Consider the following 15952-nt stretch of genomic DNA (forward strand, 5'->3'; position numbering starts at 1 on the left):
AAAAACATTATTCTGAGTAGCATTCCATAGGTTTCACCAAACTGGCACAAAAAAGTTGAAGAACCCTCATTTAAATGTGACTCGGAGGGATTTTTCTGCTCATTTCCATTGAATTTTTCAGCCAAAGTGGCAAGGAAACTTGTTGGGATTTTTTGTCACTATGTATTAAAGACTGTTTTAAATGGGGGGGAGGAGGGGAGAGGAAAAAAAGGCCCAAATTATAGACACATCTCCATTCTGTCAATCCTCTAATCTCATTTATCTAGGTCAGCCCTGCCTATACATCTTCAAAAATAATTTGGATTCTAATTCAGTCCCAGACCCCATATCTGATCCGCAATCTTTCCAAACCCTTGGTAAGAAGGGGATTCACTGCCTTTAATTATGCAAAATCGGTCAGTCAGTGTGGGAGGAGGGAGGACAGAAAAAAAGGAAAAAAAAGAAAAAAAATGTACACAGTAATTTTATTATATATTTAAAAGAAATAGCAAGTTGTACATAATAAATGTGCAGTTTCATGCGCAATCATCTCTTTTTGTTATACTATGTTGTGGAAATGCTTGGTTGATTTCATAATTTAAAAATAAAGTGAATTATTATTTTTTTAAAAGTTAGTCCACAAGCATTTATAAAGCACCTACTGTGTGACAGACACTGTGCTATGTCGTGAGGATACAGAGAAAGGCAAGTTCAGTCTGCTCTGAAGGAGCCCAAGGTCTAATGGGGGAGCCAAGTACCTGTATAAATGGACAAAGGCTGGTGGAGGATGATGGTAAGAGATCATGCCAAAATATTCTTACAAAAATAATGAGGAAAAAAACTCACGGGGAGCCTGAAAACAATGCCTTTAGAAGTGTATCACCTCCTTTTCCTTTCCCTGCCAATCACACTATCAGCAATCTGAGGACTGCCGAGTTCCAAGATGGGCCAAGATAGGCTGGTGTCTCACAGACAAACATGCCTCTGTGTGACTTTAACGGGTGTTTTATACATGCTTTCTCTTGAGGGTTGCATTCTGGAGCATAAAATAAACTGCTAGACTTAGAAAACCCTCGTCTTTTGCTCACTTTTTGTTGACAATTGTTTTCCATCAGTCCCGTTACGAGGAAAATGGCAAGATCCCTCCCGGACATACTCACATATTATTGCCATCAAGGAGTTAAAGTTGCCAATGTTGAAACACTCCCGGGCTACATCAATGAAATACTCAATCATTCTTGCTCGGTGCTTCTTTTTCACAGGCTGAAAAACAATGGCACTGGGATGTGACCTACCAGGGGATGGATGGAAGGCCAATGCAATGGTTACTGAGCAGACCTACCAGGGGATGGATGGAAGGCCAATGCAATGGTTACTGAGCAGACCTACCAGGGGATGGATGGAAGGCCAGTGCAATGATTACTGAGCAGGCCTACCAGGGGATGGATGGAAGGCCAGTGCAATGGTTACAGAGCAGACCTACCAGGGGATGGATGGAAGGCCAATGCAATGGTTACTGAGCAGACCTACCAGGGGATGGATGGAAGCCCAGTGCAATGGTTACGGAGCAGGCCTACCAGGGGATGGATGGAAGGCCAATGCAGTGATTACTGAGCAGACCTGCCAGAGGATGGATGGAAGCCCAGGGCAATGGTTACTGAGCAGGCCTACCAGGGGATGGATGGAAGGCCAGGGCAATGGTTACTGAGCAGACCTGCCAGAGGATGGATGGAAGGCCAATGCAATGGTTACTGAGCAGACCTACCAGGGGATGGATGGAAGGCCAGGGCAATGGTTACTGAGCAGACCTGCCAGAGGATGGATGGAAGGCCAGTGCAATGGTTACTGAGCAGACCTACCAGGGGATGGATGGAAGGCCAGGGCAATGGTTACTGAGCAGACCTGCCAGAGGATGGATGGAAGGCCAGTGCAATGGTTACTGAGCAGGCCTACCAGGGGATGGATGGAAGCCCAGTGCAATGGTTACTGAACAGGCCTACCAGGGGATGGATGGAAGGCCAGTGCAATGGTTATTGAGCAGACCTACCAGAGGATGGATGGAAGGCCAATGCAATGGTTACTGAACAGACCAGGGGATGGATGGAAGCCCAGTGCAATGGTTACTGAACAGGCCTACCAGGGGATGGATGGAAGGCCAGTGCAATGGTTAGTGAGCAGACCTACCAGGGGATGGATGGAAGGCCAATGCAATGGTTACTGAGCAGGACCAGGCATGGTAGTACTATACAGGGGATGGATAGAAGGCCAAGACAACCACCACTGAACAGGCCTACCAGAGGATGGATAGAAGGCCAATGCAATGGTTACTGAACAGGCCTACCAGGGGATGGATGGAAGGCCAATGCAATGGTTACTGAGCAGGCCTACCAGGGGATGGATGGAAGGCCAAGACAACCACCACTGAACAGGCCTCCAGAGGATGGATAGAAGCCCAATGCAATGGTTACTGAGCAGACCTACCAGGGGATGGATGGAAGCCCAGTGCAATGATTACTGAACAGGCCTACCAGAGGACGGATGGAAGCCCAATGCAATGATTATTGAGCAGACCTACCAGGGGATGGATGGAAGGCCAGGGCAATGGTTACTGAGCAGACCTGCCAGAGGATGGATGGAAGGCCAGTGCAATGGTTACTGAGCAGACCTATCAGGGGATGGATGGAAGGCCAGGGCAATGGTTACTGAGCAGACCTGCCAGAGGATGGATAGAAGCCCAGTGCAGTGATTACTGAGCAGGCCTACCAGGGGATGGATGGACGGCCAACACAGTGATTACTGAGTAGGCCTACCAGAAGATGGATGGAAGGCCAACACAATGACTACTGCGAAAGTCAAAGAGGCTAGCTTCTAGAGGACAAGATAGGATCCATTGTCTCACCATGCAGATTTCAGTGGCAACCAAGTAGCTGAGTCGATTAAACCACTCCACATAAGCTTCAAGGTTTCGAGTCTTTTTTGGCTCATCATAACAACTCTGAAGAAACCCAAGAAAAAGAACAGAAGTTATTATAACTAATCATCAGACAAAAGGAAAGGTTAAAACCAGAAAACCTGGAGGAAATCACATTTTGCCTGTACTTAGGGGTCTTCTGGTAAAAGTTTAACGGCTAGATCTCTAGAGGATAAAAAAAGCATGCACGACACCTTTTGGCTTTAATCTCCATTATTAAAATTTCCCCCATCATTTTCTTATGTCTAGACCATCAATAAAACAATAAGCAGGTCTTGATTTGTGATGACTGCTGATTTCTGAGGCATAAATGCTTGTCATGAAAACAACTGACTCTACTTTTGCAAGGGCACCGCCTCTGCCTCAGCCTCAGGGGTCACTTAAGATCCCAGGTCATGAGGGTTCTTGGAGGTCTTGACATGTTTGCTTGCTCCAATGTGTTCATTCAGGTGCGCTTTCTCCCAGATCCCAGACTGAGTGACTTGGGACTGGACAGAGCCATTCTTTCACTGCAGTCTTAAGCCTTGATACCCTGGATTTAAGGAGTTGGAGCCAATGTGTTCTAGCATGACCCTCATCTTCAGGGGGAGGGCAACAACACAATGAGTGGGGCTGAAAGGACTGGAACACTTTCTCCTAAAATTAAGCCTCAAAATGGCAGCTTAGAGTCATGAGATATAAGTTCAAATCCCACCCAACATTTAGTATCTACGTGGGTAATTAACTTAACTTTTCTCATTTGTAAAATGAGAATAAGACCTGTAGTATGATCCTTGCAAATCTGGGTCACTCCCATCTATCCCCAGTCCCCACCATTTTGGAAGCCCGGTGAAGCCAACTTCTCAGACTAATGTTGTTAGATAAGTGAAGGAAGTGCTAAATTTCAATTAGAGGTTAGTGAACATAAAGACGTAATTGTTTTTCCCATTCCAAGTTCACAGAACTCCTCAAGAAATTCCATTCTAGGGTCCCTTCTAGTTCGGAATCTATGATCATATGAATCCAAAACATCGATAAACACTTGCTGAATCCTTCCTAAGCACCCAGCACAATGATAAATTTTTAAAAGTGCAAAAACAGTCCCTGCAGTGAGTCGAAGACTCACATTCTACTGGGGGAAATGAAATCAAGGATCTCTGCCCAACCCCTCCCCAGGTGTTAATATTCTCATCCACCTTAAATTTACTTATTTGTGTAGAGGTTGTTAGGTCTCCCTGAGGGCAGTGAGCATTTCATTTTTATGCTTCCCCAGTAAGTAATATAATGCTTAGCACACAGTAGGCACTCTATAAATGTTTGCAGACCGTCCTTGGGTTCATCAGCTCATAGCCAGAGAGCTCAAAGAAGCCTGAGAGACCATCTAATCCAACCCTCTTATTTTACTTAGAAAGAAACTAAGGCTCCCAGATGTTAAATGACTTTGCCCAAGGCCACAGAGGCAATGGGTGACAGAGGTGAGATCTGATCTGGGTTGTCTGCCCCTTAAACACATGTTCCCACAGTTTTAAGTTTTAATGGCTTAAAATTATTAAAGGGGATGGGGTTGGGGGTCCATATTTTAAGCTATTAACCTTTAACAGATTAAACGTGCACCAAGACTTTTAGGGACACCTTGTATAAAATGTTAATGAATTGAGCACATGGCAAGTTGCGGGGTGTGAGGGAGGCATGGGAATGTGGAATTTGTGATCTCTAAGGCTGTAAAGAAAAGCCTCCACCAAACGATCATTAGAGACCACATGGCACTTAGCTCAAAAGCAAAATTCCAAATCAGGCTAATTATTCTTTGTTTCCCCTCTGACAAGTGCCCTGTTAGTCTTTCATGGAAGAATTTGATCTTTAGCTCCTGTACTGAGGGGACTCCTAAGGACAGGAAGCAGCTGTTGTCCTTGCTCCCACAGACAGTGATTTCTAGGAAAGTTCGGAATGTCTACATTTTGTCTGAAGAGCAAAAATGTGCCTTGTAGATTTCCAGTGGGGTTACTTTTAGAGAGAGGTATTTGAAAACTTTGTATGTCTGCTGGCTTCACCCTGATAATAAAGAAATCATTTATCAGGGAGATCTAACTGCATCTTAGGGGAAGAAAAAAACCATTTCTAACAGCTTTTTGTCAGCCAGGTGAACGTCCCTGCGCTATCCTTGTAACTGGATCAAAAGGCAGTCTTTTGTTTTCTAACAATAACCGCTGAAACCATGACATTCACCTCCATGAAGCACCAAAATCTAAAGTTCTAATTACCAAAGTTTCCCAGAAAGAACGGGCAAAAATAACTAAATAAATAAAGCCATGATGGGCTAAGACACTTGGGAGAAGACCCTGCTGCCTCAAATTAAAAACAAAACAAATCTCGTGCACACAAAACTGAGGTGAGGAAGTTTCTAGAAGCCCCAAGAATTCCCTCCCAATTCTGTTCTATAGGGTTTGGTACAGTAGGCTCACAGATGTAATTTCAGCTTCTAGAAGAGTTATTGCAATGGTTTTTTACCTTGTCATTGTCCAAAGGGTCCTTCTGCAAAAACGCCTGGACAAATTCTTCTGGTCCAATATAATTGAGCCTCTCCTGAAAATTTTAAAAACAAAACAAACCACGGTGAATCAGCAATTTCCCCAACTATATAATTAAACAGGAGAGGCAATGTGTCCTAGCAGATAGAGAGCCGGCCTTTGAATCAGGATGACTTGAGGTGAGGTCTTGTCTTTGGCACATATGGAAGAGCCATCCTAGCAAGTCACTTAGGGCTACCCCTACCCCCTGCACAATTTTTTAAGATCACAAGTTGCAGTGTGGGTACAGATTTACTTTAGTAGAGGAATTTCCTCACTTGGAAGCTCCCTATACCAGTACCATATCTGGTCCAAAAATAAAAGCATTGACTCTTGGAAACTATACTGTTTTTCAAGTTCCCTTAGAAAGAAGCTCTTCCCCCATTATTTTAATATCTTGTTTTAAAGGAAGCAATTCTATTCTCCAGTGAGTTCTTTGCCTTAGTGTGAAAGAGAAGCTTTCTAGGTCTGGAATGAAGCAGCCTGCATGGCTGGGATTAGAGTAGGATTTAGGAGTAAAGAAGGAAATGGGATAACTTTGCAGTTCCTTGTGGATTAGGTGTTGAAGTGAAATCCCAGAAGGGCAGGTGTGCTTATTTTTGATTGAAAATAAAAAAGTTAAATACAAAAGATATTTTGAACTGGCTACCATTTTGGACTATCTACCTCTCAGATTCCCACCATTACTACAAATAATCAAAAGTTTGCTGGAAGGCATAATGACTTAGTAAAAAACTAAACAAAACAAAACAAAACAAAACAAACAAACACATAGATGTCCCATTAGACTGTGAGGCTGTCATTCCCCTCAGCAGTGTGTGGCACATAGGAGGCACTTAATAATGCTTTTTGACTGACTGGATGCAAAACCAAGTGAAAGCAACAACCTTACCAGCTCTATGTGAGTCAACTGCTGTGCCAATGTATAAGGATCACTGCAGATGGTAATTATATCTCTTTGTATTGACTGAGGTTTGGATTTGAGAACTGTAAGCCGATCTGTGGACGTTGCATTAATTTTTGCCAGTACTTCCTCATACTGGCCGAGAGTAGCGAGCTTTCGGATCAGAACTTGTATCATTTGATGAACAGTCTTCCTGTATGTCTGCCACAATACAAAAGAGGAGAGATCATTGTGAACGGTTTCGGATTTTTTTTTAAACATCATACAAACTCAATGCTGAAGTTACAGTCTACATGGCTGTCTACAGCGTCCATAGTAAAGGTTTTTTCTGATCATCAGAGCTTATTTGGTTCTGCTCTCTGGTGACCTTGACTCAAGCTGAAGGCCCCAGGAACATGGCAGAAGGAACTTCTCCATCATCAGCCTTTGGCTCTGGGTCTACAGTGAGACCTGTCAGAGAACTGTTCAATGGGGCCATCCCAGGTGTGGAAGACATAATGCTTGGAACAGGTAAACTTAGTCCATTCCTTAGTATGCTCTAGGCATAGTGCTTCTTAAACTGTGGGTCACAATTCCATATGGGGTTGTGGAAAAATATGGCAACAATAAAAGGTTTCTGAACATGCAAAGACCAAAAATTAATTAAAAATCAAACCCTTAATGAATACAAGGTGTTTCTAGCAGCGTGTGCCCGAGTTGTATATCGCAACTTCACTGCAGTCTTGGTTCTGACCACAAAGCATGTGCACTTTGCACTGTGCATGCCCTCAGGTCATGCAACACCAATGAATGCTGCTGAAAAGCAAAAAGGGGGCACAAGTGGAAAACTCCAGGTAACCGACAATGTTTGCTCGACCATCTCATCAAATGCTGCCATTTCCTCCTTGTCACTGTGATTCTCTATAGCTTCCTATAACACTAGTCTAAAGTGACCAGTGACATTTAGGACTAGTAACCAGGACATGCTCATCTCCCCACTGAAACCAGATACTTTGTTCAACATAGCAGCTCTGAAGGAGCCAAAAGGAGGCAAGACAAAGAGAAAATGAATCTTTTATACACTAGCCTGAGGTGCAGAAGACAATTTTCCTCTCAATACAGAAGTTGATTTGTTTTCACATCAAAGGAACCAATTTAATCTAACAATTTACACGTATTTGTTCATTCAAAAAATATTCACTGAGTGTTGCCTATGTAAATTATTTTTCTAATGTCTCTGAGGAGTCACTGCCCAGCTTTGCAATGCTACCATATTTATTTGAGAAAACTTCTCTATTTTCTGTCTCAAAAAAAATATTCATTTTGAAGTTTCCCCACAGGCAGGACTTCTTGGGTTACAGACAGGACCTTCTTGGGTCACAGATAGGCAGGGTGTGTACAAGGGCAATCTCATCTTCTTTCTTAGGAAGGGTAATTTTTACCTTCTTTAAGAGATGATTCCACTCACCACCAGCCCTTTCAGCCCTTCTCTGGCTCCTACTCCAGCCCCTGCCCACGTGCAGAAATAGCTTCCTAGGACCACCAGATGGAATGGCAATTAGAATCTGAATAATGTGCCTACTGAAACTCCTCAGCAGGTCAGCAGCTGACCAGGGGACAGGCAACGGACTGCCTGAAGAAAAGAGCTGGATTCAATTAGGAATAACTCCTACTGCTTCCTTCACTTCTTATGAACGGTAAACACATCCTAAAGGGAACTCATAGTATCAGGTACAGGATCTTTCATCTGTATGAAAAGGTCATGAGGGGAGTCAAGTCAAGGGGGGTAAAATGAAGATCTAAGATGGAAAAGAATACTAATGTGCTGTTTAGAGAGAAGTAGAATTTAAATGAAGAGCATGGAGAAAGTCATCAAAGGCCGCTCAGAGAACAAAGAACCAGAGATCACTTATATTTCCATTCCTGAATAATTACTGTTCCTACAGAGCCTAACTCACTGTTAAATGTTTTTCTACGTTCATTTTTTTAAACCGTCAAACATTTGCTTTCCTTTTTTCCAAGATATTAAATGTCAGTGACAGTAATTAACTGGCAAATAATATAAAGATAATTCCTACCATCTAGAATTGTTTGTCACGTAACTCCCAATATCAAATTCAATTCATATTTTGGTTACAAGGTATCTCCTTGGGAATAAAATCCCCACTAAGCTCAATTATATAGACTTGTCTTAGTAAAATATGTAGAGCTTGACTCTATTGGAGTAAACCTGGAGATGTCGTCAAAAAGCTTCCCATCATTGATGAGCAAAAAGTCCCACCTCAAAATACAGGGAAAAATCAGACCACCTTCTAATGACTGATTTATAGAATGTTGGAGCTGAAAGAGGCTGTGAAACCATCTGGTCACAGCTCTCATTTTATAATGAAGAAAAATGATGTCCAGAGAGTTAAAGGCACATCTCTAGGATCACACAGTTAGTGGCAAGGATAGTACAAGGACAAAGCCAGGCCACTGTTTTTGTTGGCTCTAAGGTAAAAGAGAGAGAAAATAATGAGACTATAAAATGATAATTTGCTGGAGGCAGACATTACGATCCTCTGCCCAATCTACCTTTGCCCCACTTATGATTCAGCTCTAATCAATAGTAAATAAAAGCAGTAGAACAACTAGAAAAAGAATCAGCAAAAAATATCGAACTCAATAACCCAGTCAGTGGTGGATAAACCCAGGAACATAAATTCCTCATGGTAAGAACTTTGGTAACATTTATATTGTGGTTTGGGGGGAAAAACAGGTTTAGACCAGTTTTTTATACCACATGCCATAATGGTTACCAAATGGATGCTTGAATCAGATATTCAAACTCATATAATTTTTAAAAACTGGAAGAAAACAAAAGGAGATATTGACAAAGATGATAAGAAATGTAGTTAGTCAATATTAGAGGCACTGTGGGAAGTCAGACATACTCTGTCAGATGAGACCAACATGGTGGTTGGTTTTAGTAAAGTTTTGTTTTCTTTTTCTTTTTTAATCTGTTACAAATTTCAGAAAATGAAATTCCTTTAATTCCTTGGCACCACTGTCCTATCACTCATCACACCCTGTCCAACCCTGAATTACTCCCAACATATATCAATTCCACTCTTATTTAAGTTCTGTTGAAGGGAGCCATGCCTTTTAGCTGTCTTTGTATCCCTAGCACTTAGGCACAGTGCCTGGCATATAATAAGCACTTAATAAATTTTTTTGCTGACTGACAACCTCTTAGTGTCCTATGAGGACTTCCTAAACTTTTTTCACTCATCAGCCCTTTTCACCTTCTGCAGTATTTGTAGTATGGCATGGCCTGAGGGCATGCACGGTACAAAGTGCACATGCTATGTGTTCAGAACCAAGGCTGCGGTGAAGTTGCACAATGCAACACAGGCAAGAGCTGTTAGAAACACCTCGGATTCACTACGCATTTGATTTTTAATTAATTTTTGGTTATTGCACGTTCAGAAACCTTTTACTGTTGCCAAATTTTTCACGACTCCATATGGGGTTCCGACCCACAGTTTAAGAAGTGCTGTCTAGGCTAATTTTTGAAACTATAAGCTATAGAGAAGATGCCAACTTGATAATTGCAGAAAGAATTTCCTTAATAGGGAGTTCCCCATGCTATGAAATCTCAGTTTCAGCCCCTATACTTTAAGCATTTTCCACTGGATACACAAGGCAGAACACCAACACACTTCAAGTCTTGCACAAAAGCAAAACAAGAAGTGAGGGTCAGAGGACAAACATTCTAGAACTGTAAAGTCTAGACCCAAAGGGGAGCTAATAAATATTTAACATCTGGCTTGGGGGGAGGATGTATGCGTGACACACTTTTAATTTGCATTGTTAATATTTCCTCCATCATCTTTTTTAAGTCTAGGCAATCAAGAAAACAAATCAAGTCCTGATTTCTGAGGAGTAAATACTGAAAATTTGGCTCCAACCCACCCGTCTACACCTTATGACTTGTCTAGTTTAACAAGCTCATTCAGCACAATTTCCCACAGTCTGAATGTCTCTGTTCTAGATGGGCTAACCGGACAGCCTGGGGGGTCACCAACCTCCTCGCCACTGGCTATTCGATGGGTGAGGTCTTTCAAATTCCTCATCATTCTTTCATCTCGAAAATCATATGGAAATGTCTCGGTCCATTCTGTCAGGAGCTGAAGAATTTTGGGTGCGATTTTTCTAATTTGGCTCTAGAAAGAAAAAAGAAAAACCATATCATTACCGGCTGCCACTAGAGAAGGCTCCCACAGAATAATCACATAAATAAAAAATTCTGTTGACTAGGAACGTAGGTGAGAGGAAATGAAAATTAAAGGCTGAGTCTATGTTTCCATGGTTCCCTTTGCCATATCACTGTCAAATGGGTAATCAAATTAAGGCACAGACCAGAAACAATCTAAGGTATTTTTTTCCTTCCATGGTCTTTGTACTATTCCCTATGATCCATGCAGGGTCGTGATAAGGTCCAGTGTGGTGGAATGAACACTGGACTTTGAGTCCAAGTACCTGAATTGTGTTTCAGATTTGTCATTTACTAGCTGTATGAAACACTTCTACATTACCCACCTCATGAAGCTGTTGTAAAGAAAGTACTTTGTTAATTACATAAAGTGCTATTTAAATAATTTTAATTTAATTAATTGGGGAATCTAGGTGGAGTGGTGGATAGTGCTGGGCCTGAAGCCAGGAAGATCTGAGTTCAAATCCAGCTTCAGACCCTTCCTAGCTGTGTGATGCCACTTAAGTGACAAGTCACTTAACCTCTGTTGGCCTCAGTTTCCTCATCTGTAAAATGGGAATAATAATAGCACCTACCTCCCAGGATCGTCGTGAGGCTCAAATGAGCCAATATGTGCTTTTAACGGATCCTGTACTATGTCTACTTGGCTCAAGAACTATTACCACAAAGTTCTGAAGGGCTCAGCTATGAAACAGCGGGACCCGGCAACAACACTGAGTTAATATTTCCAGATTGCATCCTCACCTTGTCCAAGCTGGGATCACTTAACCTCTGGTGCTCAACGCACAAATGGCAAACCTTGGCCATTAGTTCAAAGGGATGCATGAATAAACGAGAGCTGAGTAGAAAGGTGAATATGTATGTTCTCTGCAGGCAAAAGAAAAATGTAAATATAAATTAATACAAATCCTAGGTTCACATTCCTGCCAAAATAGGTGTCTCCTTCCATATACTGAATTCATCATCAACTCAGTATTAACTTTATATATAATATCACATTGTATTGTAATGTAAATATATAATACAATAATAATAGTAATAATATAACTTAAACATTGTAATATAATAGTACATATGTATGTATTTTTAACTGTAGAGTCAAAACTGGAATAAAAGGTACTGTGCAGGATGGAATTAAGTGTTCTATTAAAGCTAAATTAGCTCTCAACACACCCTAAGGCCTGTGTTTAAACATGGAATTTTCTGTGGGTTCAGGCCATTGCCCTGATAGAATATAAGCCCCCTGAGGACAGGAACAGTTTTGTTTTTGTCTTTGTAGCCCCACTACTTGCTATACAGTAGGTGATTAACAAATGCACGATTGACTGATCCCTCATCATGTTCAAAAGGGAGGGGGTAGTTGAGATCCAGCTTGGCTCCTAAGGTTACCCAGAAGACATTTGTACCTGGCCTTGAAGATCAGTAAGAATGGGCAAGGTGATATCTCATCCATTTCCCCAAAGTCACCATACTTGTCTCAAAGAAAAATCCAATCCAAGATGGACCAAGAGCTTTTTCTATATCCATACAACATGTTAATTCCTCATTAACTTAAGAGAAAACAACACACCTTCTGAGCAGCACACTGACAGGCATGTTTGAGCCAGACCATTTGAAAGCAGAGCTTTCAAGTAATCCATTTGTTTGCTCAAGAACTGAGTTTGACTGAGTACAATATACCACTATATGCTTTGCTGTAAACTCTTGTCTCCTGAGAAGCCAGTAATGAGGCAAGGACTGTTTGTTACAGTCCTTTCAGAATTTCTATGAACCAAGAAACCCCCTAGAGTTTCATTTTTTCCCCAAGCAGCTCATAAACAATTAAGGAATTGAACAAGAAATCCCTCTTACTTTTGATAATAAGTAACCACGTGGTATTATTTCTGAAAAGACCTTATAAGAAGTCATATACATACACAGCTTAGCAATAATCATTACAGGAAAAAAGGCTATTCTTTTCACTGAATTTTTTATCAGGGATTACGACATTTTAAAAAGCAATGAAAATGCCCAAGACGTACAGTTGGAGTAGATGGGTTTTTTTATGAGGACTTCTCAACCCTGCCTCTCCTTGCCCAAACACTCACTCCCACAACACACAAAAAGTTGCTCAGCAAGCCATTCTGGTTCTGAGGATAATTCTAAAAAATGAGAGGGCCTGAGAAAAAAGCTGGCCAATGGCCAAATATCCATGCAATCCCCGACGAGATATGGCTTCAGCCTGAACCTTTTAAATGCTAAAAGCCGCCATCTTTTCATATGGCCCATTCTACCCTTGTCTTCAAGCAGATACATACGTAAGTGCTGTAATGCTAGGACTTCCTGAACAGAAATGATTAAATGGTAATAATCCAGTGGCAATAATCTTATGATTAAAGGGTAGTAATCCTATGGAGAGGCAGTAAGTGTAGAGGTGTGGAGAGAGAGACAACCTTGGAACTAGGAAGACTTGGATTCAAATCCCACCCACCTCTACCACACACTGGCAGTCTGACCCAGGGGCAAGCCATTTCACTTCTTAGTGTCCTTGGAAGCTCTCTAAGATGCTTTGTCCATGGATAGGGCTTTCTCACTGGAAGTTCCCTATAACAATGACATCACAGGTCTAGGCCCAAAAGTCCTATAGTAGAGAAAGTACAAGGACAAAACACATATGTACATGAGACAGGAAGAGCCTACATTTGCTAGATGATAGGACTGAGGGTCTTTTATAGGCTCAAATTGGAAATACAGCAATGTCTGTGAAAATTTTGCCCTGCTAAAAGAAAAGAGGAAAAAGACAGCTTTAAAGTGATGTGGAAAGACTTAGGTGAACTAATACAGGATGAAATGAGCAAAACCAGAACACTTGATATTATAACCTTAATATTATAAAAATCAACCATCTTGAAAGACTTAAAAACACTGATCAACCCTATATGATCAGCCATGATTCCAGAGGACTGATAAACAACACTAACCACCTCATGACAGTGGGATGATAGGATTAATATGCAGAATAAGACTGTATTTTTAGGTGTGACTCATGGGGAAAATGTTTTGCTTTATTGTACTTTTGTGATTCAAGGGTTCTTTGTTTCTTTCTTGTGGGTAAGGGAAGGCGGGAGGGATGAAAGTGAATATTTTTGAATAATGAATAATTTTTAAAATGAAATAATACAATTTTTAAAAATTAAGTCAAATACGTATATTACTGCCCAACTTAGCCTCAAGGTATTGAATTAGCTTATCAGGACTGAATGTGGGTTCTCAGTAGGCATCTCTCAGTCATAGGGGGATACAAGTTCTACGACATCTGTGCCCCGTCTTTGGGGGAAGGGTGGAAGGGGAAGGTGCACTTAGATACTCACATCTGGATAATAGTCTATACTGGGCACTAAGTGCTGGATGAGGGCTTCCAGGGATCCTGATAACAAGTTGTTGTCATGGTAATACAATCCTTCACAGTTATCTTCTTTGGACTGATACAGGGGCCGGTTATATCCATTGCTGTCAAACATCACGGCAAAGGGAGGAGTCTGAGGCATGTTTTCCTGAGGGCAAACAGAGAAAAGGGAGGAAAACAACCATCAGTAATATGCAATAAAGAGAAAACAACCCTTTGTATGGAATGAATAATAGAAGGGAGGGAGAAAGCATTTCCAAAGATGAGTTTTGAGTTTGATAAGGAATTGGAACAAGGAAGGAAACACATTTTTCTCTAGTTTATTAAAAACAAACCAGAAATGCACTTAGTAACTGGAATTCACTAAATCAAATACAAGAAAACGCTCATTTAACCCAATGAGACAAATGCCAATTTAAACGTATATTCCCAGCCATGAAGTTCAATGCTCAAAAAAATCAATTAAAATGATTCTCTCAGCGGCTATTTGCTTGGGCAAATTAGTTGGTTAAAAAAAAGACTAAGTTGAGAAAATGAATTTGTCCATGCCTGCAGTGGGGCAGATGCTACATGTCTAGCAGCACAAAGATTTAATGCCCCTAGTCTTCATTGGAAGACCAGATGCTGCTGATTTTCCCTCCTTTGTGTCAAATCCTATTGGGAAGAAACTCTCTTTAAAGCCACAGTCCTCAGTCAACACCAGTCTATGAAGGCATCTAATTTTAGGAACAAGTAGTAATGTGACGTCTTTCAGATAAGTAGCTTCTCTCCATCTGTGTGCCTGGAAACTCACAAAGCACTTTTCAGAGTGAGCTCGGGGCGAATCAGGGCTGTTAAGTTATTAGTTAGATTCCTAGGACATAATGCCCTGCCCAAAGAGAGCACAGACTCCCTGCTCCTGGCAGCAGGCCTGGACAATGGAGACATTCAACGCTGCACAAGACCAGGGGATTGAGTAGGTAAACAATGCCGGGAAAGCTGTCCTCCAGAGCTGAGCCAGGCAGGGCCCAGGAGTGCGGAGGGGGGTGGAAAAGAGATGGAGGGGGGTGCTGCTCCAGTGATAACACAACCTGTACTAATGCCTCCTTTCAAGATGCCAAAATACATTCGCATCCAAATGAAGAAAAGTCAAGAGACTTTGTCTGAAAATTCCCTCCTTGCATCTGTTCAAGCTGAGTTTGATTTCCTACAGAGAAGACAATGGGAACTGAGGGTGGTAAAGAGCACATAATGATGAGAGCACGTGCCAGAGGAGGGCAAGGCCAGGCAGCAAAGCCTGACCGGCAGATGAAAACATCCATGAGGATCGGGCCTTACACTTTTCCTTTGACGAAAATAAAGCAAGAGCAAACAGAGACCAAAAATTAAGCTTTTTGTCCTTCCCGGCCACCTACTATCTAGGGCAAGGGAGGAACTCAACAGGAGATCATCGGCCACTGACAGGAGGCAAGCCATAGCTGAGAATTTCCCCACATGGAGGAGGCATGGTCTGGGTCATCATTGTTGGGACAGCTGGGGATGATTCTAACAGCTGAAGGAATTGAAACTGCAAGGAATTCAAAGCACACAAATACCACCCTCAGCCCAAAAGTTCTTAACCTTTGTGTGTGATGGGAACCCTGCCCCTGGCACTCTGGTGAGGCCCGTGGAGCTCTTCTCAAAACACTGTGTTTAAATGCATAAAATAAAGCACAGAGGATGACAAAGGAAACCCAAGACTAGGGAAAATAAAGATGTAAATGTTTCCCAATTCAAGTTCATAACCTCAGACCCTGTGGAGGGGCACGATGGGTGGGTCTGGGGAACCTCACTTAAATGGACTATGTATATATGTGGTCTCCACTATTGCCCACCTAAATAACTTCATTCTGAATAGTATGTAATGTCAAAAATAGAATTCTCTTTTCTGTTCAAATTACCAGGTGTATATAGG

At 41.7% G+C, this 15952-nt stretch overlaps 1 protein-coding gene across 1 annotated transcript in view; it reads right to left on the bottom strand.

The window, feature by feature from the left end:
* The window catches only part of RASGEF1B (RasGEF domain family member 1B), a 44534-nt gene that overhangs the window by 12977 nt on the left and 15605 nt on the right, over positions 1-15952 (bottom strand). Inside the window, exons 2-8 of the mRNA XM_020988385.2 lie at positions 13985-14167; positions 11379-11501; positions 10447-10584; positions 6389-6601; positions 5438-5512; positions 2879-2974; positions 1140-1242 (exon numbers count right to left, since the gene is read on the bottom strand). Of these exons, the coding sequence (XP_020844044.1) occupies positions 1140-1242; positions 2879-2974; positions 5438-5512; positions 6389-6601; positions 10447-10584; positions 11379-11501; positions 13985-14161 (925 nt within the window). The 5' untranslated portion in view covers positions 14162-14167. The remainder of the gene's footprint in view (positions 1-1139; positions 1243-2878; positions 2975-5437; positions 5513-6388; positions 6602-10446; positions 10585-11378; positions 11502-13984; positions 14168-15952) is intronic.

This window comes from Phascolarctos cinereus, unplaced genomic scaffold, assembly GCF_003287225.1.
Source record: "Phascolarctos cinereus isolate Bilbo 61053 unplaced genomic scaffold, phaCin_HiC Scaffold_9;HRSCAF=440, whole genome shotgun sequence".
Classification (NCBI taxonomy): domain Eukaryota; kingdom Metazoa; phylum Chordata; class Mammalia; order Diprotodontia; family Phascolarctidae; genus Phascolarctos; species Phascolarctos cinereus.